The sequence below is a fragment of the Erpetoichthys calabaricus genome, chromosome 1, assembly GCF_900747795.2.
Source record: "Erpetoichthys calabaricus chromosome 1, fErpCal1.3, whole genome shotgun sequence".
Classification (NCBI taxonomy): domain Eukaryota; kingdom Metazoa; phylum Chordata; class Cladistia; order Polypteriformes; family Polypteridae; genus Erpetoichthys; species Erpetoichthys calabaricus.
Genome location: NC_041394.2, coordinates 336,147,364 through 336,174,862, shown reverse-complemented (window position 1 = coordinate 336,174,862; position 27,499 = coordinate 336,147,364). Strand labels below are relative to the sequence as shown.

Sequence of the window (27,499 nt, the reverse complement as noted above, 5' to 3'; positions counted from 1 at the left end):
CTGTACCATATAAATTGGCAAAACCTTTTATGACCATCCAGCCCCTCTTCTAAGGTATGTACTACCGCGTTGACAGGTGGTGCTAACCCTTATCCTCTTCTATTTCCTCCACCGTGCTAAGAAGATGCCCAGCGAGGGCAGCTGACTCACTCTAATTGGCCTCCCAGCTATTTTAATCCACATTTCCCAAATGGAAGTGTCACTCGCTAGGAGAGCCCACGGAGCTCCTGCCCTCAGTGACTAAAGCAGGCTCTGACAGCCAAGTAAGGTTCCTGAAGTACAGAAACCCCAATTTGTGTTTGTTTTGGTCCCATTGAGCTCACCTTTTGTTTGTAACTTTCGCTTTCATTAAACAGGGTGATGATTGGGTGGGCACCCCAACATTCCAACTTTTGTGGACCTGCAATCCTTCCATCAACCACAACATATACACCAGATACACAATGCCATGCCAGTGTCATTGTTTTCTAAGCTGGACTAAAGTCTGCTTCACCGTAGCCAGCAAACATTCAGTGCTTTATCTTTTCTTGACACAACAATAGACCTACTCTTCCATTTCAAAAGCAGTTACACCACAGATAATGAACATAAATGTTTCGACGATACGTGACTTTACCTTTGTGTGTGGTTGTCTCATCTGAAAGGAGCTGGCACATCCCAATCAGGGCTGAATAAATGTGTGCATCTGCAAATTGTCCATACTGAAAAAAATTTACAAGTACAACACCATTTATCTTTAACTGCTACACCATGTGTGACAGATTTATAATATGTTACGGTAGATGTATGTTATTCATTAACAGCTTTTGAAAGGCAGTCCTTCAAAGTGTAACTGACTGAGTAAACTACAGCCTGCTACTCTGAACACGCGTGGCAGACATCTTCACTCAGGAGGTAAGGGGACCTGCATCCGTTTTGGTTTTTAAACTCTGGGAAGCATTAAACGGTATTTCTGTACCAAACAATTAAGACCATATTAATAATAAGACTGTCATGATCAGTCAAATTATATACATATTTATAATCACATTAAATATTAGTATTCAATCAGAGCTGGTCAATCCATTAGGCAACTACTTATGGGTGCCATTTAGGTAACCCAAGGGGTGCGCACCCCAGACACCTTGGGCTCCATATGGGCTTCCACTGTCGCTAAATTCAAATATATTCAAATGTAGGTTAAAACTTCTCTACCTGTGCATTTGAGCTTAACCCCCCCCCCCCAATTCAAGTAGTGGAGCCTCAACTGGAACCATTTCAAGTGCCTCTCTGTTCAGGTACAGTGATATTTGTCTCGTCCGCCAACATCAGCGTTAAGAGGGCAGGAGGGGCTCACTCAGTGGCGTCCAGGCAGAAGAACGGAGCTTTCAGAATTATAACCTCCCTTTACTGGAATGAGGAGAGCATTGGTTTCATCACATTGCCTATTTTAGCTGCTCTTTACAACAACCGAGTTGTATTTATTGTTTTGTAAATGACACAGAATTGAAGAATATGATATTGTTCCACAATTTTTGGTACTGTATTATTTAATTAAGCAGATATAATGTAATTTAGAGTTATATTATTGTTGTTGTTATATACAGGGCTGTGGAGTCTGAGACAATTTTGGGTACCTGGAGTCAGGGTCGGAGTCCACAACAATGTATCAACTCCAACTCCTAATAAATTTAAATTGTAATGAAAAAAAAAATACATCAAGTTCAAATGTCCCATTTCACAAACAATAGTCATAATGAAGTACTTCTCTGATGTACAGGTTCTGGTCATAAAATTAGAATATCATGACAAAGTTGATTTATTTCAGTAATTCCATTCAAAAAGTGAAACTTGTATATTAGATTCATTTATTACACACAGACTGATGTATTTCAAATGTTTATTTCTTTTAATGTTGATGATTATAACTGACAACTAATGAAAGTCCCAAATTCAGTATCTCGGAAAAATAGAATATTGTGAAAAGGTTCAATATTGAAGACACCTGGTGCCACACTCTAATCAGCTAATTAACTCAAAACACCTGCAAAAGCCTTTAAATGGTCTCTCAGTCGAGTTCTGTAGGCTACACAATCATGGGGGAGACTGCTGACTTGACAGTTGTCCAAAAGACGACCATTGACACCTTGCACAAGGAGGGCAAGACACAAAAGGTCATTGCTAAAGAGACTGGCTGTTCACAGAGCTCTGTGTCCAAGCACATTAATAGAGAGGCGAAGGGAAGGACAAGATGTGGTAGAAAAAAAGTGTACAAGCAATATGGATAACCGCACCCTGGAGAGGATTGTGAAACAAAACCCATTCAAAAACGTGGGGGAGATTCACAAAGAGTGGACTGCAGCTGGAGTCAGTGCTTCAAGAACCACCACACACAGACGTATGCAAGACATGGGTTTCAGCTGTTGCATTCCTTGTGTCAAGCCACTCTTGAACAAGAGACAGCGTCAGAAGTGTCTCGCCTGGACTAAAGACAAAAAGGACTGGACTGCTGCTGAGTGGTCCAAAGTTATGTCCTGTGATGAAAGTAAATTTTGCATTTCCTTTGGAAATCAAGGTCCCAGAGTCTGGAGGAAGAGAGGAGAGGCACAGAATCCATGTTGCGTGAGGTCCAGTGTAAAGTTTCCACAGTCAGTGATAGTTTGGGGTGCCATGTCATCTGCTGGTGTTGGTCCATTGTGTTTTCTGAGGTCCAAGGTCAACACAGCCGTCTACCAGGAAGTTTTAGAGCACTTCATGCTTCCTGCTGCTGACGAACTTTATGGAGATGCAGATTTTATTTTCCAACAGGACCTAGCACCTGCACACAGTGCCAAAGCTACCAGTACCTGGTTTAAGGACCATGGTATCCCTGTTCTTGATTGGCCAGCAAACTCGCCTGACCTTAACCCCATAGAAAATCTATGGGGTATTTTGAAGAGGAAGATGCAATACGCCAGACCTAACAATTCAGAAGAGCTGAAGGCCACTATCAGAGCAACATGGGCTCTCATAACACCTGAGCAGTGCCACAGACTGATCGACTCCATGCCACGCCACATTGCTGCAGTAATCCAGGCCAATGGAGCCCCAACTAAATATTGAGTGCTGTACATGCTCATACTTTTCATGTTCATACCTTTCAGTTGGCCAACATTTCTAAAAATCCTTTTTTTTGCATTGGTCTTAATTGATATTCTAATTTTCCGAGATACTGAATTTGGGACTTTCATTAGTTGTCAGTTATAATCATCAACATTAAAAGAAATAAACATTTGAAATATATCAGTCTGTGTGTAATGAATAAATCTAATATACAAGTTTCACTTTTTGAATGGAATTACTGAAATAAATCAACTTTGTCATGATATTCTAATTTTATGACCAGCACCTGTAGAATAAAGCCCCGTGCATAGCTGTGTTACTATTAGTGTGAAGTTCAGCTGAGCTATTATACAACCTGACACTCACATATTGTAATCTGGATTATGGTAGAATACAAATAGTGTTTTCGTTTTATTTCAGATATAATGTGTTTAACACGTTAATTTGAGTGTAAACAAGTGTAATGATGTAGGTGGATTTGTGTGCTATGCCCCGATGTATGTTCAGGGGTTCTTTCTTTTGTTTAAACTGGCCAATATGGTAGAGTCAGCTTCCTAGCCAGTAGATCTGTGGTTAAATGACAGGTATATTGCCTTCCTTCAATCAACATCACAAATACATTAGCATATTAATACAGAGGAGTCGGAGTCAGAAGTACCGGAATCTAAGGAGTCAGAATCGAAGGATTTATCTACAGACTCCACAGCCCTGGTTATATATACTGTTGCTCTTTATTTTTTTGTATGTATTGTAATGGGTGGCTGGGATGCCCCTGCTGCATATGTTCCAGGGGAGCAGCCATGGGCTTCTCAGTACCTCCCCCAGGATGCTTGGTGGCAGCCTCCCTGGCTGATGATGGTGCCTCAGTTTCCCACAGGGCTCCATGGGAGATGGAGTTCTCCACAACCCTGTGGGGATCTGGGGTGGCCACCAGGGGGTGCTGCATGGATCCCAGAGCCAACCTGGACACCTCTACAGCCCACCCAGAAGTGCAATTAGCAACAGGTGATCAAGCACCTGGAGCACTTCCGGGTGGGCTATAAAAGGGCCAGCATCCACCACTCAGGAGCCAGAATCGGGAGGAAGAGGACGAGGTTGCCTATGAGGAGTGGTGGTGCCAGAGGAAGGATTGGTTTGGTTGTGTTGAACTGCTTTGGGACTGTGTTGGGCCTGTGGGACACGGGGAAGGCATGCCCCACGTCTGAAGAGAAAAATAAAAAGTCTTGTTGATTTTACATGTGCCTCTGCGTCAGTCTGTGCCAGGTCGGGCGCAATATAGCACCTTATTACAGTATGTATGTATGTGGAAACGCCGCTAACGGAGTGGGCGGAGTGGTGGCTCTGAGGCTAAGGATCTGTGCTGGTATCCAGAAGGTTGCCAGTTTGAATCCCCGTCACTGCCAAAAGAGATCCTACTCTGCTGGGCCCTTGAGCAAGGCCCTTAATCCTCAATTGCTCCAGGGGTGCTGTACAATGGCTGAACCTGCGCTCTGACCCCAAGGGGTATGCGAAAAAAAAAAACAAATTCCTAATACAAGAAATTGTATAAGGCAAAATAAAGAACAAAAAAACAAAATGCATGTATGTATGTATGTATGTATGTACAGACAGACAGTTATTTGTCCCCAAGAGGAAATTTTGATTTTTACAGTAGCTCTTTAAATAAATAAATACATAAACAGATAGATAGGTAAATATGGTACAATCACACACCAGAATGAGTATAAAGAAATAAAATTAAAAACAAAGAAAACTTCGGACTTCGCTTTCACAGTCACAGTGTGGCATTGTGCAGACGTGTTGCTGTTGGTATAAAGAAGCCCCCATTGCGTTTCCTGACGCACTTCTACTGAGTGATTCATTGGCTGACAGTGTTGGTGTGTCAGAGAGGGGATTTGCAGCATTAAGCTGTTTAATCCAGACCATAGGGGGGTGGAGCCTATGACAGACACACACACACACTGGGGCCAGCTTACCTAACCAGTATGTCTTTGGACAGTGGGAAGGACATGCAAACTCCAAGCAGAAAGGAACCCTGTGAGCACTTAAGTAGTGCTACCACTACCCCACCATACTGTCCTTAAATGCATGTTTTGTTATAAAATATAGAACATTTGAATATTTTTGTATTTGAATAGTTTTTACAAGCCCAGGGGGAGGGTCTATTTACCGACCACTAATATCTGTTATCGGAAATCACAGATTATTTTTTATCAGAATGGGTATCGGTGGCAAAAATCTCTGATCGGTCGGGCTCTACTAGGAGGCAATTAAGGGATATCAAGAAGATTGCACTATGGGAAAAATACAATGAAGAGGGATCAGCCTCGAGGTGCCATCTGACGACTGTCAAGTAACAGAAGCGGACACCGTGTGTCTCCTCTCCGCTGTGTACCCACCAGCAAGCAGAAGATCGCAACTTCTCGACCGCTGAAATGGCAAATCCTCAGCACGGAGTGAGGACATAAAGGAAACCAAAAACGGAGCTCAAATTGTACCGACAGCAGACGGACCGTCACAAGAAACGAACATCCAAGAGAGAGCGCCACGTGTCCTTGCTGTATAAAAGGGAGCCGTTGACACGAGAGCAGACCGGGAAATTGAGGTCCGTCGGGGTTGCTGCAATATTATTCATCATTTCATTTTCGTTCCCTCTTATATCATTTAAACACGTACCTCTTATAGTCCAGTAGTTCTGATCTCCGACCGAGCCCCGCAAACTAAGCAGCGCGACACACTCGAGCAGTTGCAGCGTCGCACAGTCCCTGATTCCGTCGCTCTCAGTGACGTTAGCGGCGTTTCCTCGTTATTATTTTTTTTTTTACAGAAGTCAAGCAAAATGACACCTTTTACTGGCTAACTAAAAAGATTACAATACGCGAGCTTTCGAGGCAACTCGGACCCCCTTCTTCATGCAACTTTCCCAAGCGGAAACATACAAAGCTGGGAAGAAATGTGGATAAATAGTAAATAGAAGATAATAAATGACCACACGTATTAAGATATGGAGTACGATGGTGACGGCTCGTTCGGTAGAGGTTCACGCTGTATCGGAACATTTTTATACAACATTTTTATGTGTAAAGCTTGTCAGTTATATTGCATTTTGTTTAATTTCTCTAAGTAAGATGAGTTCATTCTAGCATAAAATCTTAAGGTCTCCGCACTTGGAATGAAGCATCACTTACCTCTCTCCACGTAACCTAATACATGATGATTTAATGTTCCATATATGGACCTATTTGTAACAGAATATCATGTTATCAGCTATATGCTAAATATTCTCTTGTATAACCATACTTTATAAAGCCAAAGGGTTGTCAGCATCCCCGTAACTGCAATACACAGAAGCATGGAGTGGCCTAAAGATACCTACCTATGTTAAAATATATTCTTATACACTGCCGAAGTCTGAAGAACCTTTTTATATCTGTGTGACAAAGTCGCATAGCGATCAAGTTTGTTTAATATATTATGTGTCCCTAACAACATGCAGACGTTATAGCAGATCGATGATTCCACGGACGCACCGATGTCAGTTAATGCGCAATTTAGTAATGCCTGAGTAGCCCAGCAGACTGCTGCCCCTTGTGTGTTGTGCGCATGTGCAGAGCTCTCCTACCGTAAGTCTCCTGGTACTATTATTGAGTTCAGCCAGTTAGCTGGGCACGCGACGTTTTTTTAAGCAGGGAGGCATCCACACTCGTGTCACTTTTGTGGTTGCCAATACTTCAGTCAAATCCACACCCCCAAGCAAGCTACTTTCTCCACATTTTGAGAATGTTCCATCTATTCTGAAGCATTAAATCTTTAAGTATTCTTGAATAATTTACACACTTAAAGATAGAAATGTTGAAGAGTGGTTTTATCTTTTGTACAATTAAATTATGTTACAAGGTCAGCATATTGTGACGTCTTGCAATTAGACTTAAGGGTTTAAGGGGGGGGGGGGGGGTGCACACATCTTTTAAAAACTATACTTTGGCTGCTTAATTATTGCAGAATGGAGAAGGAGATGCACAACCAGAGGACTGAAACAGAAGGAAGAAGAGGAGTGAAAGGAAGGGCATTAAAGGAAAGAAGGAAGAGACAGCAAAAAAGAAACAGAGAAGGTGTATGGAGAGAAACAGAGACGAGGATTCAGAGTTCAAGAGTGAGGCATATAAGGAGTGAAGGGTCGGAGAATGATATTTATTTTATTTTAGGGGTGGGCTTTGCATCCCCAAACAACAAACTCCAGGAGGGTAACCACTGCTTCATCCATAAACCATCCTCTGTTATTTCTTCTGTTCATCAGATGCCGGGTGACATAACGTCCGGACATGAAGGCCTGATGCTGGATGGTTAATGTTTCATTACCTTATATACAGAGAGAGAGTATTTAGTTTCTTTGTAGGTAATTTTGTTCTCTGATGCTGTTTGTGTTTTGTGGGTGGACCCTCAAGAGACAGGACCACCATTAGCTCACCACAGGGAACCACTCTCAACTTTTAAAGGCAGGCTGTGAAAGAGAGTTCCTCGTGGTTCATTTGAAATCACTTCAGTAGGGGAGAGTTGTGTTTTATAAGTATTGCCTTTGTTTCAGTTTTTTTGGTTTGCTGGAAATTTTGCCCATCTTTGGATTTTGTACTGGGACTTGGCCACAATTGATTGCTTTTTAATCAAATCTTTTTTGGCTAGTTATATTTTTGAGTATTTTGTTATTTTTCCATTTTATCAATTAATTCTTTTTTAAAGATTATTTTTGTTCCCCATTCTTACACATGCCAGGGGTTGATGGTAATCCCCTCACTTGTGGGGCATTTTGAATATCTTCTTAGGTCTTTACCATTATTGTGTGACTTTTGAAGCCTCAACCTTATCTGGACAAATATAGGCCCAATCCAGCTGGTGGAGTAGTCGGTCAGGCTTCCTGGGAGTGAACCTTCTCTGGGCTGGATAGCAGGGAGTTTGTCCTGCCTCTTGGTTCTGGATTGGAGGTCTCACATCTTTTTTACCTCTTTGGAGAAGGGTCTAGCTGCAGACCTCCAGAACTCTGTGATTCAAGAGCTCTGCTAAACAGCCAAAAATTGAATTGCACATTCGTGTCACTTGGTTTATTCTACATCTGTCATTATTTGAGTCCGATAATCCCACCCAACCCTACTATTAATCAGTGTATACAGGGGTATCACATAACATCACTGACAAATAATACAAAGCAACAACCTCCTCAATGAAGCGGAGCTCTGGAGGTCTGCCATTAGACTCCATTGGGCATTCTTCATTAATGAGAAAAGAAATAATGACACCAACAGTTTTCTCAAAAATAAGCAATCAAAAGCAAACACTTATAAATGCAGTAAGAAACAGTAAAGCTACAACTCCACACCCACCACACAAAATTTGCCTTTTTAAAAAGGTTACAATAAAACAGCCTGAGCAAAAATGTCAGACCCCACCAAGCCAGGATTGAAGAAGCAGGAAGAGAAGAGGGACAGCAAAAACTGTCAGAATCTCCACTACAGCTCACCATTTTGTAGTATACTCGTATGAAGTGGATGACCCATTGATCACCGTCGCTGTAAGTTCTAGGAGAGTAAGGTTGAAAAATTAAACTTGCCAAGATGCAAAAGAGAGACAGAAACATCAGACTTCCAGTAAAAAGTTAAAAATATCTTTTCAGCTTATTGTGTCTCAACAAAACAGATAGAAAAGTGCAGGAGAGACAAGAAGACCAGCAAGAAATCAATCTGAGGAAGGGAAAGGATATTAGTGTGCAAAACAGTCGAGAGAGATGTAATGATAGACAACATGTCGTAGTAATGACCATCACCCGCTGGGTGACCCAAACGCTCTAAGAGAGAAGAGGCAGGAAGCCATTCATTCTCTTCAAAGAGGGAGCACTGGACACGGTAACAAGATGCACTGCACTTTTCTGTTAGTTGTGAAATTTTATTATACAAAAAAGTAGATTACTTACATCAAGTTTGTTATCGTCATTGGCTGCCGGACAGAGGGCACACCAAGTCTTACCAAGTTATAAGTAAGCATGGTCAGCAAAAACACATACAATTGTCCAGTAGGTAGAGCATTCATTTCCAGCATCGCATGTTTGCTTTGCCATTTTCAGTCCCTTCCTTTATCAGCACTGAGACTGATGGCAGCTTCCTTTTCCACTCAGTAAACTAAACATGGCTTCCTGCTGGCAGCCTGGCGTAGTCTGCTTGCATCCTGTCTCAGCTGCCTTAAACAGCAAACAAGAATCAAGTCTTTTCTCAAAACTTTGTATAATACTTAGGAGAAACATTTAGATCATTTGAATCTTTAGAAATTGTAATATCAAGGTAATTAATTATATGTTTAACAGGAATATTACAAATGGATAATGTATCACATTTCCCCAGAGCTTTTAATTCAGACTTACTGATGTTTAAAGAAAGACCGGATACAGTAGAAAATAACTTTAAACCTTCAATTGCTTTACAATTTCTGTTTGATTCCTTAAAGTGCTGTATCATTGGCTAACTGGAAACATTTAATTTCCCTATCCTGTATTTGAAAACGCTGAAAATGATCTCTTTTAATATGAGTAGGCAGAACAAAATTGGGCTAATGGGACATCCCCGCTGAATTCCTCTGCTAATATTAAATCTACAGGAAGTCCCATGAGCTCATTTAACTGAACTATTACGTTTATTATATAGCTAGCCATCCCCCGCGGCTCTGCCTGCATAGACGTGAAACAGGAATAATAATATAATTATTATTACTATGCAATAAGATGTTCTATCAGACAGTTGTGGCGAGCGCCCTCTTCTACGCGGTGGTGTGCTGGGGAGGCAGCATTAAGAAGAAAGACGCCTCACTCCTGGACAAACTGGTGAGGAAGGCAGGCTCTATTGTTGGCACGGACTTGGACAGTTTGACATCTGTGGCAGAGCGAAGGGCGCTCAGCAGGCTCCTGTCAATTATGGAGAATTCACTGCATCCACTAAACAGTGTCATCTCCAGACAGAGGAGCAGCTTCAGCGACAGACTGCTGTCACTGTCCTGCTCCACTGATAGACTGAGAAGATCGTTCCTCCCCAAACTATGCGACTCTTCAATTCCACCCGGGGGGGTAAACGTTAACATTATACAAAGATATTGTCTATTTTTTACCTGCATTGTTATCAATCTTTAATTTAATATTGTTTTGTATCAGTATGCTGCTGCTGGAGTATGTGAATTTCCCCTTGGGATTAATAAAGTATCTATCTATCTATCTATCTATCTATCTATCTATCTATCTATCTATCTATCTATCTATCTATCTATCTATCTATCTATCTATCTATCTATCTATCTATCTATCTATCTATCTATCTATCTATCTATCTATCTATCTATCTATCTATCTAGGACAGTGTGGCTCCCTACTCCTGACTTCACTCTTCCCCCTCCATTCAACTTGCAGTCTCTGTCTCAGATTAGTTTGAATATATCGGTCCTCCAAGTGAACTATGATTCTTAACCCGATTAGAGAAGTAGCAAAATCAACTGAAATGTTCAAGCAAATTCTAGAAAAAGAGCCCAATCTAAATCCGGTAAGTAGCTCTCTCATTCGCTAAGGTACACGCCCCGAGTCTGGCGAGTGAGTGAGGAGAGCCCTGACCTCCTCCTCTCGCCCCGCTGCACCTCTCTCGGATTGGCACAAATAAATCAGTACTGCAAGTGAACTGTGATACTTAGTGCGATGATAGATGTCACAAAACCAACCAGAATGTTAAAGCAAATTAAAGAAAAAAACCCAATCTGAATCTGTTAAGTTGTTCTCTCGTGAAAAGCGGACACACAGACAGACAGACGTTGGATTTTATTTATTTATTTATTTGTCTATTTTATTGATTTTATTAAAATCACACAACATTCCATACAAATAGATCAATTTTTACAAAAACTAGGGGTCTTTGCCCCCCGCTTGCTTCGCTTGCCCACCCCAGCGTACGTTCAGCTCACCACCCCACCCCCCGCCAGCCACTTTGCGTCTCTGACGCTCGTGTTGTGAAGGGGGGGGGCGGCCGTTTTGAAACGCATGCTAAGGAGATGTGGACGGATCAGCTGCTGGCTTGCTGCTGCTGAGCTGCGTGATCTGCTTGTCGCCCTGCACGTCAATCATTTAAAAGCCTGTGCAGCAGCTGTCCTTTTGTCTCACTACCTTCTCTTGCGGGACTTTCAAGTGTCTTCCAAGAAGATCACGTTTCGACCCAAGGTTTCTTTTTTATGATAGAGAGATAGGATCGAAAACAAATCAACCCACACCCCTGAGAAAGAGAGCATGGCCGGCAGAATAAAACTTAAAGCTAGTAAAAATGAGTAAATCAATGAATTAATAAGTGAATAAAGATAAATGGAGAAGAAAAAGAAAAGGGGAGAGAATGTGCTTCCTCGGTGCTTTAAGAGCTTATTCTAAAATGTTACTGATCAGATCCTGCCAGGTTTTGAAAAAGTTCTGCACAGATCCTCTAAGAGAGAATTTGATTTTTTTCCAATTTCAAACAGTAAATAACATCAGTTACCTGCTGACTTAACAAAGCAGAGTTAGGAATCTTCCAGTTGAGCAAAATAGTGTAGTGAAGGCGATCACAGTTTGTTTGTCCTTCTCCACTTTAAGCCCCTCTGTGAGCCCACCAAACACAGCTGTTAGTGGATTAGGAGGGATTGTGACACCAAGGCTGTCTGATAGGCATTTAAAGATTTTGGTCCAGAATTATGTTAGTTTGGTGCAGGCCCAAAACATGTGACCCAGTGAGGCTGGAACTCGATTGCAACGTTCGCAGGTTTGATTTTGCAATGGAAACATTTTGGAGAATTTTAAACAAAACAGATGTGCTCGATATATCATTTTGAGTTGAATAATTGTATGCTTTGCACATATGGAGCTCGAGTGAATTCTCTGCATTGCTGCCTTCTACTCCTTTTCTGAGATGTTGAGTGAGTGGTCCTTTTCCCGTTGTACTCTGGGATCTTTGAAAAGGAGGGACTGTAAAATGGTTTTATAAATTATAGAAAGGTTGTCTGAGTCCTCAAGACTGATCAGTATTTTTTTCCAGTATAGAGGGAGGTGGGAGGTGAGGAAAATTGGGCAGGTTCTGTTTAACAAAGTTTCTAAATTGAAGATAGTGAAAGAAATGTGTTGCTGGAAAGTTAAATTTAGAATGTAATTGTTCGTAGGATGCAAAGACGTTGTCTATGTACAGATCTCTAAGTGATTTAATCCCAAATGTTTTCCAGATATTAAAAACTGCATATGTTTGAGATGGTGGAAAAAAGGTGGTTCTCATGCAGAGGTGCCACAAATAAAAGCTTCTCTATCTTAAAGTGCTTCCTACATTGGTTCCATATTCTGAGTGAGTGAAGCGCAATTGGGTTTTAGGGCACAAAGCAGGGAATATAAAGAAGTACTGCAGGATTTTATTTCTATTGCGGATCAAGCCTGTGTATGTTCATCTATTTGTGTCCAGGGTTTTTACGGCTTGTATGTTTGCTACCCAGTAATAAAACTGAAATTTAGGTAGAGCCATGCCACCTTCTGCCTTAGGTCTTTGTGGGGTCGCTCTCTGGATACGTGGATATTTCGAATTCCAAATAAATGAGGTTATGGTTGAATCTAATTTCTTAAAATGATTTATTGTTGTATATTGGAATGTTTTGGAATAAAAAGAGAAGCTTAGGGAGGATATTCATCTTAACAACGTTAATTCTACCTGCTAAAGTGAGATGAAGGGTTGACCATCTACGCAAGTCTTGCTTAATTTTTTCCATACAGACGGCAAAATTTTGTTGATAAAGAGCTTTATGTTTACTTGTGATATTTACCCCTAGGTATTTAAACTGATCTGCAATAATAAAAGAGAAGGTGCCCAGTCTAATATTGTATGCTTGAGAATTCACTGGAAAGAGCACACTTTTATTCAAATTAATTCTGAGACCAGAGATCTTTTGAAATTCTGTAAATGCTGTTAGGACTGCAGGCACAGTATTTTGTGGGTCTGATATATACAGTACCATATCATCTGCATATAGAGAAATTTTCTGTTCAAGTCCTTCTCTTATAATCCCCTTTATCTGATAAGCATTTTGACAGTGAACTGCCAGTGGCTCAGTGGTGATTGCTAAAAGCAGTGGTGACAAGGGGCAACCTTGTCTGGTACCACGTTCTAGTTTAAAATATTCTGAATTAATGTTGTTGATACAAACTGAAGCTTCTGGACTGGTATACAGTTGTTTGATCCATACACAAACGTTTGGGCCAAACCCAAATTTCTCCAATGTACCGAAAAGGTAGTTCCATTCAATCATATCAAATGCGTTTTCTGTATTCAATGATAATATCATCTCTGGGGTGTTTGACTTTGTGAGTAAATGTATTACATTAAACAGGCGTTGAAGACTGGAAGCTAAGTGTTGGCCTTTAATAAATCCAGTTTGATCTTGTGATATTACCGAAGGCAGCACTTGAGAGATGATTGCATTGTTAACCCTATTTCTGGCCTGTCTGTAGGCATTCTTATCACTAGTTTTATAGGCTTTACTTTCATCTCACATAAATTCCTTAGTTCTTTGGATTTTTTATATATAGAGATGTTCGTATTCCTTTTTGAAACGATTCCCCAAACCCAAACAAATTGATAACCTCAAAAATAAAAGAATGTTCAATTGTATCAAAGGCTTTTTAAAACTCCAAAAATAAAATAAGGTGGATAAGGCCACTGTATTCCATAAGATGCAGCACTAATCGATCATTGCTGCCTACACGTCCTCCTTTTATAAAGCCTGACTGGGATTCCTCAATCACTGAGTCAAAGTTTGTTTTCAGTCTTTCTGGAAAAACTGATTCAAGGATCTTTCCATCATTATTAATCAAAGTGATTGGTTAACCAATTGTCAATCAATAAGGGGTCTTTATTTGGTTTTGGGATTACAGTTATCAAGCCCTGAGTCATTGAATTTGCTAAGATTTCTTTCTCAATCGATTCCTTAAAGAATAAAAGAAGAAATTCTGCCAAATCATTTTGAAAGGTCTTATAAAATTCAGCAGTAAGGCCAACATTTCCAGGAGATTTATTAGCTTTAGGTTTCATTATCACTTCATTCATTTCAAGAATAGCTTTATGTTTTTCACAGATTGCCTTAAATTCATTATCTATGGATTTTATATATTTTTTTAAGGATTTTAATAAAATCCTATATTTAGAACATGCATTCCTAGTGTATAACCTGCCATAAAATTCAGATATGAATTTTGAAATTACTATAGGATCATGCGTCACACATCCATTTATTTTAAGGTGTTTCAACAGATCCATCCATCCATCCATTATCTAACTCGCTGAATCCTAACACAGGGTCACAGGGGTCTGCTGGAGCCAATTTAACAGATCCATATTCTTCATTATTTTTTTCCAAATTATAAAAATATTTTGAGTTTTTTTTTTTCACCTTCTTCTAACCATCTTCTCCTAAATCTGAAAAAAGCTCCTTTTGCTTTTTCGGTGTATAATTGATCCAATTCAATTTGCAATGTATAGCTAATTGACCTGCAGCTGTTTGATTGACATTGGAATTATCAGTTCAGTCACAAATTGTCTTAATAATCTCTTCTTCTTTAATTCTATTAATTTTTGCAACTTCTTTACTACATTTTACTGCAGCTGAACGTATATTTCATAAGTTCCAAGTTTTGGATGCATGACTTTGATTTTTGGTTCATTTCAAACACAGACCAAGTGAATAATGCTTCTGTTGAGCCATCAGAGCTAACTGATCACAAAACAATCAATCTTTCTGTTAATCTGAGAAAGAAATAATATATAACAATGGGAAAGGCCTATTAGAAGTTTAATAATAGGATATTTACAATTGACGACTTTTAAAGGAAGGTCAAAGAAATAGCATTTTGGAAAAAAGCCCAGTCATCAATTCTGGATTATTTAGACCTGTTACACCACATAACTTATTTCTCCATATATCAATAAGTCCCAAATTTTGACAACGTCAAGTCAGAAGGGGAGTGTCTTGTAGATCTGTCTATTGTAATATCGAAAACTGAGTTACCCCCCCCCCCCCCCATAATAATTTCACAATCTTGAAACTTTTCCTTCATCTTTTTAACTTCTTCTTTAATCTTCAGAAACATTTGATTATATTGATGGATTGATATTTGAGGCATAAATATTTCCCAATAACGCAGTTTATCCTTCAATATCCACCACAATTACAATTATTATCCATCTACCTAAATAATGAAATTTTATTAACAAATAATTTTACCTTTAAACAAACCTTTTAATATTGCAACACCTGCAGAATGCTTGCTGCCAAATGACAACCAAATCTTGTCAACCCACTGATTCTTCCAAAATTGAAAATCTGAAGAAAAGTTTCTTGAAAAAACAAAACAAAAAAAAAAAAATCAGCATTAAATTTCTTACAATACAAAAAACAATGCTTTTCTTTTTGTTGAATCACGAATACACCTGAAATTAATAGAGCAAATGTGATAAAGACATAAAGAAAAATTAACGGAAAAAAGAAAATATTTTCCTCAAATTAAACCGGAAAAAATATGTAACTCAGGGGTCCTAATTGCCTACAGAATAGTCAGTCAGTCAGTATCCAACTTGCTATATCCTAACAAAGAGTCACGGGGGTCTGCTGGAGCCAATCCCAGCCAGCACAGGGCACAAGGCAGGAACAAATCCTGAGCAGGGCGCCAGCCCACCGCAGGGCACACACACACACACCCACACACTAGAGACAATTTAGAATCGCCAATGCACCTAACCTGCATGTCTTTGGACTGTGGGAGGAAACCCACACAGACACAGGGAGAACATGCAAACTCCACGCAGGGAGAACCCAGGAAGCAAAACTTACTGCGAGTCCACAGCGCTACCACTGCACCACCGTGCCGCCTCCCTACCGAATAATATGCATATAATATTGGAAAGAGAATATATACATACATATGAAGAGATATGTGATATATGTGATCTATATATATGTGATCTACATACGAAGAGATATATACATACATATAAGAGACATGTGTACATACTGAATCAAAACAAATTTAAACATCTGCCACATGTCAATAACATCCATCCATTATCCAACCCGCTATATCCTAATTACAGGGTCACGGGGGTCTACTGGAGTCAATCCCAGCCAACACAGGGCGCAAGGCAGGAAACAAACCCCAAGCAGGGCGCCAGCCCACCGCAGGGCACACACACACACCAAGCACACACTAGGGATAATTTAGAATCACCAATGCACCTAACCTGCATGTGTTTGGACTATGGGAGGAAACCAGAGTACCCAGAGTGTTTTGATGTGAGATTTTACATATAACTTGATAAATATTTTGTATGTCTTTATTTGTAATTTAGGCAAAGCAATGTTATGTAGTGTTTACCAAATTAGGAATGGGTCTGTTTGAAATTTGTCTTAAACCAGTTTGCCGAGTGTTTCTTTGCTAAAGTCATTTCTGCCCCCTGCACATAGGCTAAGGTGTACTTTAACATATGGTTTAGAGGAAGGTGTTAAGATGTTCTATTCCCCCATTGGTCTGAGGTATGGCTGTTTGGAATTGGCTTGTCTCAGAGGCCTTTAAGTACCATGATGTCCTATTGGCTCTAGGGGTTGGACAGAACATCTATAAATGTACGTGTTTAACCTCACAATCTCTCTCTTACTAACCAACATCTGAAAGAAGCATCTCTCTTGCTAATTTGTGATGATGAAGACAACACAATGAAGAGCACAGCTCAGCAGCCATTTTGAACAGACATGTGGCTGAAAGCTGAGCACCAATGATGCCTTAACTAGAGACATTTAAGTAACTAGAAGTCTGTGTGCCGCCTGAACTACATATCACCATTTAATCACGTTGTATGGTTGCCAATATTCAAATGTACTTTGCATTTTGTTATTATTTATGAATATTATCAGTAATACATTATTTTATGTGTAACTTAACTTCTGCTTGTCTGTTTACTACATCTAATTCCCTGAGGTTATACAGTAGATATAGAAGGGAAGGTGGGGATAAGTTACAGTGGTGTGAAAAACTATTTGCCCCCTTCCTGATTTCTTATTCTTTTCCATGTTTGTCACACAAAATGTTTCTGATCATCAAACACATTTAACCATTAGTCAAATATAACACAAGTAAACACAAAATGCAGTTTTTAAATGATGGTTTTTATTATTTAGGGAGAAAAAAAAATCCAAACCTACATGGCCCTGTGTGAAAAAGTAATTGCACCCTGAACCTAATAACTGGTTTGGCCACCCTTAGCAGCAATAACTGCAATCAAGCGTTTGCGATAACTTGCAATGAGTCTTTTACAGCGCTCTGGAGGAATTTTGGCCCACTCATCTTTGCAAAATTGTTGTAATTCAGCTTTATTTGAGGGTTTTCTAGCATGAACCGCGTTTTTAAGGTCATGCCATAGCATCTCAATTGGATTCAGGTCAGGACTTTGACTAGGCCACTCCAAAGTCTTCATTTTGTTTTTCTTCAGCCATTCAGAGGTGGATTTGCTGGTGTGTTTTGGGTCACTGTCCTGTTGCAGCACCCAAGATCGCTTCAGCTTGAATTGATGAACAGATGGCCGGACATTCTCCTTCAGGATTTTTTGGTAGACAGTAGAATTCATGGTTCCATCTATCACAGCAAGCCTTCCAGGTCCTGAAGCAGCAAAACAACCCCAGACCATCACACTACCACCACCATATTTTACTGTTGGTATGATGTTCTTTTTCTGAAATGCTGTGTTCCTTTTACGCCAGATGTAACGGGATATTTGCCTTCCAAAAAGTTCAACTTTTGACTCATCAGTCCACAAGGTATTTTCCCAAAAGTCTTGGCAATCATTGAGATGTTTCTTAGCAAAATTGAGACGAGCCCTAATGTTCTTTTTGCTTAACAGTGGTTTGCGTCTTGGAAATCTGCCATGCAGGCCGTTTTTGCCCAGTCTCTTTCTTATGGTGGAGTCGTGAACACTGACCTTAATTGAGGCAAATGAGGCCTGCAGTTCTTTAGACGTTGTCCTGGGGTCTTTTGTGACCTCTCGGATAAGTCGTCTTTGCGCTCTTGGGGTAATTTTGGTCGGCCGGCCACTCCTGGGAAGGTTCACCACTGTTCCATGTTTTTGCCATTTGTGGATAATGGCTCTCACTGTGGTTCACTGGAGTCCCAAAGCTTTAGAAATGGCTTTATAACCTTTACCAGACTGATAGATCTCAATTACTTCTGTTCTCATTTGTTCCTGAATTTCTTTGGATCTTGGCATGATGTCTATCTTTTGAGGTGCTTTTGGTCTAATTCTCTGTGTCAGGCAGCTCCTATTTAAGTGATTTCTTGATTGAAACAGGTGTGGCAGTAATCAGGCCTGGGGGTGGCTACGGAAATTGAACTCAGGTGTGATACACCACAGTTAGGTTATTTTTTAACAAGGGGGCAATTACTTTTTCACACATGGCCATGTAGGTTTGGATTTTTTTTCTCCCTAAATAATAAACACCATCATTTAAAAACTGCATTTTGTGTTTACTTGTGTTATATTTGACTAATGGTTAAATGTGTTTGATGATCAGAAACATTTTGTGTGACAAACATGCAAAAGAATAAGAAATCAGGAAGGGGGCAAATAGTTTTTCACACCACTGTATATACAATAATACCTTATAAACAGTGGTAAGTCTGTGAGATTAGGCATTCTAAGGCTACATATTAATAATACAATAGGGGAAAGTAGAGCAATATATATTACACTACCAAGACAAAACAAAGAGGAAACCCACGCAGACACAAGGAGAACATGCAAACTCCACGCAGGGAGGACCCGGGAAGCGAACTCGGGTCTCCTAATGTCAATAACAATAAAACCATAATTATATATTTAAATTTAGTGTAACAAAGATTCCCCAATCATCGCATGAATCCAAGCAGTTATTTCTTTCCTCCACTTCATTTTTGCTTTACCACCATACAGTCGATAAAGGCGCGACACACTAGAGCCGTTGCGGAGTGCAAGGGAACAATCTCTGTTTCCGTCGCTCTGATGTTGGGCGGTGTTTTCATTCTACTATGAAGTCTCAAGATCTCTCCGCACTTTGAATGAAGCCTCATGTACCCCTCTCCATGCAACTAATACAGGATGATTTAATTTCCCATACATGGAGCTCTTTGTAATAGAATAACATGTTTTCAGCAGAACAGCTTCCGTCAGCACACAGCCAAATGGTCGCCTAGCGGTTTCCGAGCAGAGGTGTGTGTGCACAGCCAGCGCCTGAAGATATGCGGGGTACAGCAGTACCATCACCGCATGGAGTCGCGTCCTCGGCAGGGGGGTCAATATTTGTAATATTGTATGAAAAAGGATAAACATTAAACAGACGGTAGGCTGTGATTTGCGTTTTCACTTTGACTTTGTATATCTGATTACTTCATTTTTATTTCGGCCACTGCATGCGACTTTCTGAACTTGAACTTTTGAGTGTCTCCGCCACGCTGTATCACTTCATCATTATCCTTTTCTTGATTATACCCCTAAGCCAGTAAAGAGTACGTTTTCCTTACCTCCACTTTGCATTCCCTGAAATTCATCTTTTTTCCACGTGCTTTTGTCATTGTCTTTTAACAAAACATTGAATGGAAGGGGATATTTAGAGTATATTGTTTTTACATAAAAAAAGTTGTGAAATTCTTGTAGGAGTTGGGGTGGGGCTGTTGGCACATGCACATGCGTTAAATTTCACGTTCTTTGGGATTTATAAAGGGGAAGTGCGTGGAACATGACATACACACAGTTTGCATCTGGAATTTTTTGTGTGTACGTACATTTACAGTTATGTTGTCCGTACATCACGCTTTAATGTGAATTCTACGCACAGTATTATACAAGAGGCCTCAAATCTGGCCTACACATAAGCGTCAACCTCATGATGGGTTCCAGAAACTTCAACTGCTTTCCTAGGTCACCATTCAGCTGCCAGTCCTGCACTGAGGCTAGCAGACCACCTGAGGCCTTGAGCTCCACCTGGGTTATTCCCTTCCCTCAACAAATGCAATGTTGTGCCATATTGGGAGCTTCTGCTTTCTACCTTCAACTCCAGTGCAGATGGTGTTAGCTGCTGCCTTCTGCACTTGGTCAGGGTGCCACCTATACCTTCCCTCTCTCAAGGTTTTCAGACAGCAGCTCAAGTTGTGCTCCAAAGAACCTCTTGCCCAGCGCAGACGTCATGTCGGGGTGTCAGCTGGACCCCAGCAATACAGGTTGGTCAGGCTTGGAAGAACATCATACACCGACTGTATCAGAAACTTCGGCCTCGCTGGTTCTGATTTCCAAAGTTCTACCCATGTGATCTTTTGGGCACTTATATGATCCCAGTTGATCCAATCTCCTTGCTGGCGCATAACCACTACCCTGCTACACCATTGCTCTTCCACCTCTGCAAGGATCTCCTCCTGGATCAGTTGACATATTGATTCAATATTACATCAACAGGCAAAAAAATAAATAAATGAAAAATAAAAAATCTTGATGTAATCTGAGCTCAGTCTCCTGATTATGACATAATCATGGAGCAGTCACAGGCATAGTCACTGTTGGACTCAAGTCATGTCAAGTTGGGGACCATGGACTGGTACAGTGTGATGCCGCACCCACTACATGACGAAACCTCAGGATCCCAGTTTGCAACCCCCCAGGCAGACATGAGGTCCAGTCCCACCCTCCGGAATTGACCCTCTATCTGCCACAGCCAGGTGTTACATGGGCAACCCCTTGGCCTGGTCCAGCCACTCGGGTCCCCAACAATGAGGATCTTATAATCTTGATGTAATCTGAGCTCAGTCTCCAGATTATAACATGACCATGGAGCAGTTACAGGCACAGTCACTGTTGGACTCAAAATGATATTTACCATGGTCTCTGCATTGTTTGAACCAATCCACCCAAAACTGGGCCTGATTGTCTTGTGGTGCTCCCAGTTGCCTTCCACTAACTGTTTAGTTTCTCGTATATGAAGTATAGGGAAAGTACTGGAATCATCCAACAGTGTGTGTGTGTGTGTGTGTGTGTGTGTGTATATATATATATATAAACACTATATCTTGAGTACGCTTTCACTTAGATCAACCAAAAATTGCATGCAAGTATTAGGTACAAAACGTAGATTTCTATCAACTTTTGGTCTATTTCCATTAACTGGAAGTATACTTTACCTGAACACATACTCAATTTTTTTTAATTCAGGCAGCTGCCGAGTCCAATTGATTCAACTTTACTTTTATAATAATTGTTCAATGTATTATTAATTTGATTTGATTGGTTGTTGATGGTTCTTTAATGTGCATAATGTAAAATTATAATCATTGTCTTGCAGTTTACTTCAAATATCCATCCCCATATCTGAGTACGAGAAAGTGTAGGGGAGACCACTGCCGATTTTTTACAAGGTGATTTACTTCATGACCTGTTATGCTTATCCAATAAAACATAAATTCAATGGAAATGGAAGGATGATTGTCCTGTATCCACTTTGTAAGGCTGGAGATGATTTGATTTCACCACAATTCCTGCGCCCTTTTGTCTGCATAACCTCAAACGTTTTAAAAATGAATTTGATGCAAAACCTTAATCCATAAACAAAATTAGATTAAATCAAAGCTACATAAATATATAATCATGACTTTAGCTCCCCATTCATATCCACAGAAACACTTGACTATGTTAAACTTAATTACATTTGTCAATTATTTAGAAGTCTTCCATGTTAGTTTGCAAAGCTCCCTCAAATCCCCAAAATGAAATTCCTTCAAGACATCACCCTTAACATTTAGAATTTAGGAGTGTTTGTTCTTCGTTTTCGCAAAGCAAGTAATTTTGGCTTTTATTAAATAGAGTTTAAAACGCGAATTGCTGGCCTCACGTTCTTCACAAGAACAGTCAAGTTACTGCTTCAGATGAAGGTTCGCTGTGGTGTTTGTTTTAATTTGTGATTCTAATTTTATTATCTTCTTGACGTAATTCACCTCAGTATTTCACGCTTCTTGTTTATTTCAAATGATTGGTGACTGATTGGCGATCTTTTTCTCCGCGCGTGTCATTAACTTTAATCAGCTGAACGCCTTCATTCGTGTATATAAAGGCTGTGCGGCGCGTCTACCTTTACTGCACTTTGCTGATTTCCTCCATTTATTATTTCAAAATGCGGTGTAAGGGTCAGATAGCCGTAGTGTTGCTGCTCTTTTTCTTCTGCGATGCTTTTGCTCAGCCCCGTTTCAAAGGACGGAAGGTTATGGCAAAGCACCAGCAGCCCGCGGTCGTGGAATATTTTGAGCCGCGAGCTGGCGCTTCGCAGACCGTAACCGCTCAGTGCACCGACAGTGAGGTGATCGTCACCATCAGTCCGGACTTGCTGGGCATCCAAAAGCCGGTCCAGCCTTCTGATCTTTCCATGGGTGGATGTGGAGTCACCAGCCCGGTCGGTGCTCAGCCCTTTGTGATTGAAGCCCCTCTGCAGGGCTGTGGGAGCACCGTGGAGGTGAGTTGCTTCAGTGCGCTTTCCTTTCACTAATCTCTAGTGTCTCAAGGTAAGCTACTGAACGCTTTAGTGGTATGTGGCTTGGCCTTGGTTTTAATTGTTTTTGCCCTAAAGTTGATTTTGATCAGGCACGCGTTAACAATCTTGGTCCCCAGTGTGTTCCTCGTGTGAGAAACAGAGCTTCGTAGCGAACTGCCTGCCCGCAGTTGCTGGTATTGCAGAGGAAGGAAATGAGACTTGGACAATAAGGCCTGCATTTTGTGCTCCGACCTGTGTGGGCACGTGTGCTGGCATGGTTAGAGCGTGGAGGTCGAGACGAACTGACTAAGTTGCTAGACTCGCCTTTCAGAAAACTTTACAGCTGCGCTTCAGTGTTTTAATGTAGACTGAATTTTAATCCATAATTAAGTGGCTGTGGTTAGGGTGAATGCCTCATTAGCTAAACTACATACTGTGGTTCAGTAACCACTGTGGTAAAGTGATGGGATGGGGAGATGCAAAATCTGAAGCACCCTTAATGAGTTTATCTTAAAATGCTGGCCAAACCCCTTGAATGAGTGTTCTGACTTTGGCCAGCTATTTCACTCGTTCTCTAATGGACAAGTTTATAAGGCCTCTGCCTTACAAGAGTGAGAAACAAATTTAGGTAACCCTCACAGGATGGGGACCAGCAGAGTACCTGGCTAGACAGGCACCTTAAGGCTTTACTAGTTGGTATTTGCCAACATTGCATTTGTTTTAGTTGAGAATATGCAAGCTGGTAAACTTTAGTTGCTGTGCAGAATTTAAATTGTTAATATGGTGACGAGAGAAATCGGATCTTTTGAGGAGACCAAGTAACTAATAGTGATCCATAATATTTCACATGTACTAATCTAGTGTGAATGTTGATTGGTACAAATATTAAGGGCAGGTCTATTTCTTGGCTACCTGATTGTCTTTAAAATACTCGGTGATTTATAAAATGGATGGTTTCAGATTTAGAGGATGACTTGTCAGGCCAAAGAGCCACCTACAATATCTTGTATCAGACAATGTTGGATTGAACTAAAACCAGAAGTTAGTGTTTTGCTGCTTTTCCTCTGATGTATCCTTCTAGATTGACTAAATGGATTCTACAGAGTAGTGTGAAGTTTTGCTTCCATTGGATTGTTTTTACAGCTATTGAGGTAACTAAATTGTTGGCTCTTTTCAGATGCAGGGTGCTGAGATAGTGTACACCTTCACCCTTGACTACAATCCTTCTCCAATTGATGGTCTTCCCATTGTAAGAACAAATCCAGCTGTGGTGCAGATTGAATGCCAATACAACAGGTGAGATGACATGGAACCAACTCCACTTGTAGCTCAACACATTATTGCTATACTCTGTGCCCTGAGGCACAAGTCTGTCCTGCTTCAAATCTGTGCCATCTGCATCAATCTTTCAAACTTCTCCCCACCACAGGCTCCACAATGTCAGCAGCAATGCCTTAAACCCCACTTGGGTTCCTTACACCTCCACAATCTCTGCTGAGGATATTCTGGGCTTCTCACTTGTTATAATGAGCAGTAGGTGTACACCAAATATAAAGACCTTCCATCTGCACTACTAGTTGTGGTTGTAACCTTATGTTCCTCTACAGGTGACTGGAGTGGGCCAAGTCCATCCAACACCTTCTTCCTAGGAGACCTCATTAACCTTCAAGCATCTGTGGACAACTCTAACCATGTGCCCCTCCGTGTCTTTGTGGACAACTGTGTGGCCACTCCTGGGTCCAATGCATCGGCCCCAGCCTACACTTTCATTGGGAATAATGGGTGAGTGTGAGCCATAGCATTGTTTCCAGACTAAGATCTAGTCGAACTATGGTCCCTCTTGTGTATTGCAGGTGTTTCTTGGACAGCCAACTGACAGGCTCCAATTCCCAGTTCGTGTCCCCCAGAGTTGCCCAGTCTGTATTGCAGTTCCAGCTAGATGCCTTCAGGTTTTATGGCCTGACTACTAGTTCAGTAAGTCCTTTCCTCCCATCTCCTCTGGAGGAATCCCATTAAAGCTCCCAGGTGTGACTGTAGTCTCGCATGTCTACTTTCAGATCTTCATTACCTGCCGTCTGAAGGTGACCTTGGCATCTGCTAATGTTGATTCCTTGAATAAGGATTGTTCATACAACTCTGCACTGAGCCAGTAAGTGTAAAGGTGTGCCCTTCTCCCAGTCTGGCTAATAAGCTGGCAGGTTTTGATTGGTGGCTGTGCTTTCAGGTGGAGCTCAGTGGATGGGAACAATGCTGTCTGTAGCTGCTGTGACACAATCTGTGCCAATCCCCCTCCCTTCAGGAGGGGCCCTGGTGCCCCCAGGTACAGACCCAGGAGAGCAGGTAAGTGACCTCTACGGCAGACTTCTGCAGTGTCCAGCCTTGGATACACAAACTGCAATTGTGTTTTTCCAGGTGAAGTGAGTGTCCCAGCTGGATGGGAGGAGACCGTTTCTGTTGGACCCCTCTTCCTGGAGCAGGTTTCTCCTTTGTCTTCTGTTGCACAGTCACTGTCTGGCCAGCAAGCTGAAATTGATTCAGGTAACTTGCATTTAGGGCCTGTATGGAAGCTACAAATAAGCTCTGCTCCTTTAAACCCACTTCAGCTGTTGGTATGTCAAAGTATCCAAGTTCCTATTCTTCCTGCAGGATTCCAAGCTTCCATCCTTGGAGCTGTTGTGGGTGTCCTGGCTGTCTCATGTGTGGCTGTACTATTTCTTGTCTACAGAAAAGCAAATGGAATTGTTAATACCAAGCAATAAATTTTAATGATTGCAACTTTTGTCCTTATTTAAGGGGGGAGGTCTATAATCCTCTTGCAAGCATGTTACTGACCCTCCTTGAGGGAGGGGACCATCTGGGCATTGTGCTGTAATCAAAAGGTCTTCAGACTGGGCTTGCCTAGTATTTTTAAAATTCACTTGGAGAGGAACAATAGTATCCAATACTAAGGCCCTTTACTGCAAAGTGGGATTTCTATTCCTTGCCTTGGTCTCTGAACCAAAGGTTAAAGCTGGTGGGGGAAGTCTTGCATGGGTCTTGGTCTAGAGCAGGGTTTCCCAACCTCACTCCTGGGGACCCCTGTGGCTGCAGGTTTTTGTTCCAACCAGCTTCGGTTTTTAATTGGACTCCTGGACTAATGGTGTTAACGGAGCAATATAGAAATAGGAAAGTTACATTTGCTTAAACTTAATGTACCAAGCAGTGTTAGGAATGTGTGAACAGTATTCTACTTTTCTAGGTGTTTAGAGTTGGACCCACTACTTAGTAAATGGATTAAAGTAGTTGCAGCCTTTGATTATTCTGTGTTTGCCTGGGTCATCTGCTTGTTAAATTGTCTGATACAATGCAGGGAACTGCACAGAAGGCAAAAATCATCAGTTTAGCATTTACATAGCAAAAGCAAATTTCTGTCTGGGGGGGGGGGACTCGTGCTGCTATGCTCTTGATGTTGAATAAAAAAATCAGCTATTTGAGCTCCGTGCTATTAGGAATCCAGTTGGAACAAAAACCTACAGCTTCAGCCATTCCCCAGGCCAGAGTTTGGAAACTCTGGTCTAGATCATGCCATTAGATATTCTTTAACAATGGTGCTGGCTATCTTGGTGTGGCCTCCCTGTGGCTGCAGGTTTTTATTCCATCTGGAATTGCAATTTTTTTTTTTTTTATGGTCTGCTTTCAGAAAGGTACAGCAGCCTAATAAAACTTGCCCGAGGTATTTTGTAGCTTTAAATGCTTTTGATCTTTATTGTAATGACTCCAATTAAAAAGCAATTGGCAAATGACCCTGGATGTTACACTGCATCTACTTGAGCCCAATAATGAACTAAATGATGAAACAAATGAACAAGCGGGGGGTTTGTTTGAGAGAGAACATTCGCACAGTGACTTCATTTTATTAGCAGGCCTAGTATCTACTGTGACTTTTTTTTTTTTTTTTTTTCTTACTGCCCAAAAAAGAGCTGCAATAACAATATCTAATTGGGCCAAGATGCCAGTTTAATAAATGGACAGCATAGACTTGCTTAACAGTTAACTTTTGATGTCACTCAAATGAATGCCATTAATATACACCCATGTAGGGTGAGAATTTGTGTAGCTGGAGTTTTGTCCACCCCAATTTAAAAGGCTTTGACTCCATTGATGGAAGCTACAATTCATGTTTGGTTATTAATAGGAGGTAATGTTAGAATCTAAAATCGGAGTTGGTTGCTCTGGAGGATGCCAGTCTGTTTCATGACCCTGCTGTGATCCCAGAACTATTGGCCAAGGTATCCACAAAGCAGCTTGTGGTTGGGGTGTGTTCAGCCCCCCCTTCTCTCCTTTCTCTCTTTTCTCTCTCTTCGCCCCCCCCCCCCCCCCCCCATAAGCCAAAGTGATGTGGTTGCTCCTCTGGAACCCCCTCTTAAATGGTGATACAATGGGGAAACATTTAAAACCATCTCTCTGCTTGATCAGCTGCTGTGATCTGCATGTCGGGTGGTACTTCAACCATTTAAAAGCCTGTACAGCAGCCGTCCTTCTCACGGTCTTCTCTCATCTTCCCCAGACATCCTCTGTTCCTGTTGGGGTCCCACTCCCAAGGCACACTCCAATGAAGATTTTTCTATTCTTTTTCATTGAGAGAACTCTCCCCTCCACCTCCAGAGCTTGATTCAATCCTGAAAGAGACTTGAAGTGTCTGAATAACATTCTCTAAAATCTCCATTTGTGCAACTGTGACCCAAGCATGACCGCATATGCGGATTTCACATTTACCAAACAAATCTAAATTCTCATGGATATACCTCTTCATTGGGAAGAAACACTATTCAATATCTTT

The 27,499-nt window shown here is 41.1% G+C and overlaps 4 protein-coding genes across 5 annotated transcripts in view; 2 read left to right on the top strand and 2 right to left on the bottom strand.

Moving 5' to 3' along the window:
* The window catches only part of LOC114642262 (zona pellucida sperm-binding protein 3-like), a 392,210-nt gene extending 366,755 nt beyond the window's left edge, over positions 1-25,455 (top strand). The window contains exon 10 of the mRNA XM_051926376.1: positions 25,327-25,455. Coding sequence (XP_051782336.1) covers positions 25,327-25,439 — 113 coding nt within the window. The 3' untranslated portion in view covers positions 25,440-25,455. The remainder of the gene's footprint in view (positions 1-25,326) is intronic.
* LOC114667125 (gastrula zinc finger protein XlCGF26.1-like) overlaps positions 1-27,499 on the bottom strand; it is a 106,898-nt gene that overhangs the window by 6,977 nt on the left and 72,422 nt on the right. The gene's annotated exons all lie outside the window — the stretch shown is intronic.
* Positions 1-27,499, bottom strand: part of LOC114668122 (zinc finger protein 721-like) — a 60,945-nt gene that overhangs the window by 6,977 nt on the left and 26,469 nt on the right. The window lies entirely within an intron of this gene.
* LOC114667211 (zona pellucida sperm-binding protein 3-like) overlaps positions 1-27,499 on the top strand; it is a 72,656-nt gene that overhangs the window by 35,070 nt on the left and 10,087 nt on the right. Inside the window, exons 1-8 of one of the 2 annotated variants that reach the window (XM_051926660.1) lie at positions 22,287-22,662; positions 23,858-23,976; positions 24,110-24,213; positions 24,288-24,462; positions 24,534-24,654; positions 24,738-24,829; positions 24,905-25,020; positions 25,093-25,157. The exons of the other annotated variant lie outside the window; for it this stretch is intronic. Of the exons in view, the coding sequence (XP_051782620.1) occupies positions 22,327-22,662; positions 23,858-23,976; positions 24,110-24,213; positions 24,288-24,462; positions 24,534-24,654; positions 24,738-24,829; positions 24,905-25,020; positions 25,093-25,157 (1,128 nt within the window). The 5' untranslated portion in view covers positions 22,287-22,326. Of the gene's footprint in view, positions 1-22,286; positions 22,663-23,857; positions 23,977-24,109; positions 24,214-24,287; positions 24,463-24,533; positions 24,655-24,737; positions 24,830-24,904; positions 25,021-25,092; positions 25,158-27,499 lie in introns of those variants that run through there. 2 annotated transcript variants of the gene reach the window in all.